This window comes from Passer montanus, unplaced genomic scaffold, assembly GCF_014805655.1.
Source record: "Passer montanus isolate IOZ18808 unplaced genomic scaffold, ASM1480565v1 scaffold1865, whole genome shotgun sequence".
NCBI classification, from domain to species: Eukaryota; Metazoa; Chordata; class Aves; order Passeriformes; family Passeridae; genus Passer; species Passer montanus.
In genome coordinates, this window is record NW_024366104.1 from 1 (window position 1) to 2,468 (window position 2,468).

A 2,468-nucleotide genomic window follows, 5' to 3' on the forward strand; every position below is an offset into this window, starting at 1 on the left:
AATCCCCAATCCCATCAATCCCCGATCCCCAATCCCATAAATCCCCCCAATCCCATAAATCCCATCAATCCCCCGTTCCCGTGTCCCCACCTCGTCGCGCAGGCTGCGGTGCCGGGGCTCGTGCCGGATCTGGAGCTGGTTCCCGTCCAGGCACATGGGGAAGCAGCCGTAGAACTTCACCATGGACTCTGCAGCCGCGCAGGGGATCTCCAGGAACGCCTGCCCGCACGGCCACAGCCCCAAATAAACCCCAAACCTTCCCAAAAAGCCTCCCAAAACCTCCTAAAAACTGCCCCCAAAAATCCCCCCAATTCCCAAAAACCCGCACCGAATCCCCCCAAAAATCCTAAAAATTTCTCCAAAAAATCTCCATAATCGCCCCGAAATCTCAGCAAAAATTCCAAAGAATTCCCCAAAAATCCATCCCAAAAGAACTGATTTTTGGGGATTTGGAATTCCCAAAGAATTCCCCAAAAATCCATCCCAAAAGAATGGATTTTTGGGGATTTGGAATTCCCAAAGAATTCCCCAAAAATCCATTCCCAAGGAATTCACCAAAAATTGCCAAAAAATAAACCCCAAACCTTCCCAAAAAGCCTCCCAAAACCTCCTAAAAACTGCCCCCAAAAATCCCCCCAATTCCCAAAAACCCGCACCGAATCCCCCCAAAAATCCTAAAAATTTCTCCAAAAAAATCTCCATAATCGCCCCGAAATCTCACCAAGAATTCCAAAGAATCCCCCAAAAACCCATCCCAAAAGAACTGATTTTTGGGGATTTGGAATTCCCAAAGAATTCCCCAAAAATCCATCCCAAAAGAACTGATTTTTGGGGATTTGGAATTCCCAAAGAATTCCCCAAAAATCCATCCCAAAAGAATGGATTTTTGGCGATTTGGAATTCCCAAGGAATTCCCCAAAAATCCATCCCAAAAGAACTGATTTTTGGGGATTTGGAATTCCCAAAGAATTCCCCAGAAATCAATTCCCAAAAGAACTGATTTTTGGGGATTTGGAATTCCCAAAGAATTCCCCAGAAATCAATTCCCAAAAGAACTGATTTTTGGGGATTTGGAATTCCCAAAGAATTCCCCAAAAATCCATTCCCAAGGAATTCACCAAAAATTGCCAAAGAATTCCTCAAAAATCAGTTCCCAAAAGAATTTATTTTGGGGGATTTGGAATTCCTAAAGAATTCATCAAAAAGTGCCAAAGGATTCATCAAAAATCTCCACAAAATTTTTTTTCAAAAATTCCCCCCACAAAAAACTTAAAAATCCCTCCCAAAATTAAAAAAATTTTCCCAAAAATTCCCCCACAAATCCTACAAAAACTCCCAAAAATGCCTCAAGAATTACCCAAAAGATCTCCCCAAAATTAAAAATATCCCTCCAAAAAGCGCCAAAAAAATGTAAAAAAAATCCTCCAAAACAAAAAAATTCCCAAAAACTCCTGCAAAAAATCACACAAAAATTTCCAAAAAATCACCCAATAATCTCTCTAAAATTCCCAAAGAATCGCCATAAATATTGTAAAAAAATTCGCCAAAATTCCCCTCAAAGTCCATCACAAATAAATTCCCAAAATCCCCTCAAAATCCCCTCAAAATCCATCAAAAATTAAAAAAATTCCCCAAATCCCCCCCAAAATCCCCTCAAAATCCATCAAAACTAAAAAAAAATCCCCCCAAAATCCCCTCAAAATCCATCAAAAATTAAAAAAAAAATTCCCCAAATCCTGCCAAAAATCCCCTCAAAATCCATCAAAAATAAAAAAATTTCCCCAAAACCCGTCAAAAACAAGAAAAATTCCCCAAATTCCCCCAAAAATCCCCTCAAAATCCATCAAAAATAAAAAAAAATTCCCCAAAATCCCCCCAAAATCCCCTCAGAATCCATCACAAATAAAAAAATCCCCCCAAAATCCCCCGAAAATCCCCTCAAAATCCATCAAAAATAAAAAAATTTCCCCAAAACCCGTCAAAAACAAGAAAAATTCCCCAAATTCCCCCAAAAATCCCCTCAAAATCCATTAAAAAAAATCCCCAAAAATCCCCTCAAAGTCCATCAAAAATAAAAAGATTCCCCAAATCCCCCCCAAATCCCCTCAGAATCCATCACAACTAAAACCCCCAACCCCAGCCCCGAAGGCCCAGCCCCCCCAGACCTTTTTGTGGGAGGAGACGACCAGCAGGTCGCGCAGGCCCCCGAAGGGCCGCGCCAGGCCGGCGATGTCGCGGCCGGAGCAGCCCTTGGCCGGCAGGTTGGACACCAGCAGCACGCAGCACGCCTCGGCGCCGGCCTGCGGGACGGGGCTGCAGCGCTGCCCGCCCGCCCAATCCTGACCCCGTGCCACCCATCCATCCCAATCCTGACCCCGTCCCACCCATCCATCCCAATCCTGACCCCGTCCCACCCATCCCCTCCATCCAACCCATCCCATCCCATCCCAGCCCCGTTCCCCCCCTCC

The 2,468-nt window shown here is 44.3% G+C and overlaps 1 protein-coding gene across 1 annotated transcript in view; it reads right to left on the reverse strand.

Moving 5' to 3' along the window:
* Positions 1 to 90: 90 nt before the first annotated feature.
* Positions 91 to 2,468, reverse strand: part of LOC120500663 (zinc finger protein 638-like) — a gene marked incomplete at both ends in the record, with an annotated part of 2,883 nt that continues 505 nt past the window's right edge. The window contains 2 exons of the mRNA XM_039705835.1: positions 91 to 219; positions 2,166 to 2,399. Coding sequence (XP_039561769.1) covers positions 91 to 219; positions 2,166 to 2,399 — 363 coding nt within the window. The remainder of the gene's footprint in view (positions 220 to 2,165; positions 2,400 to 2,468) is intronic.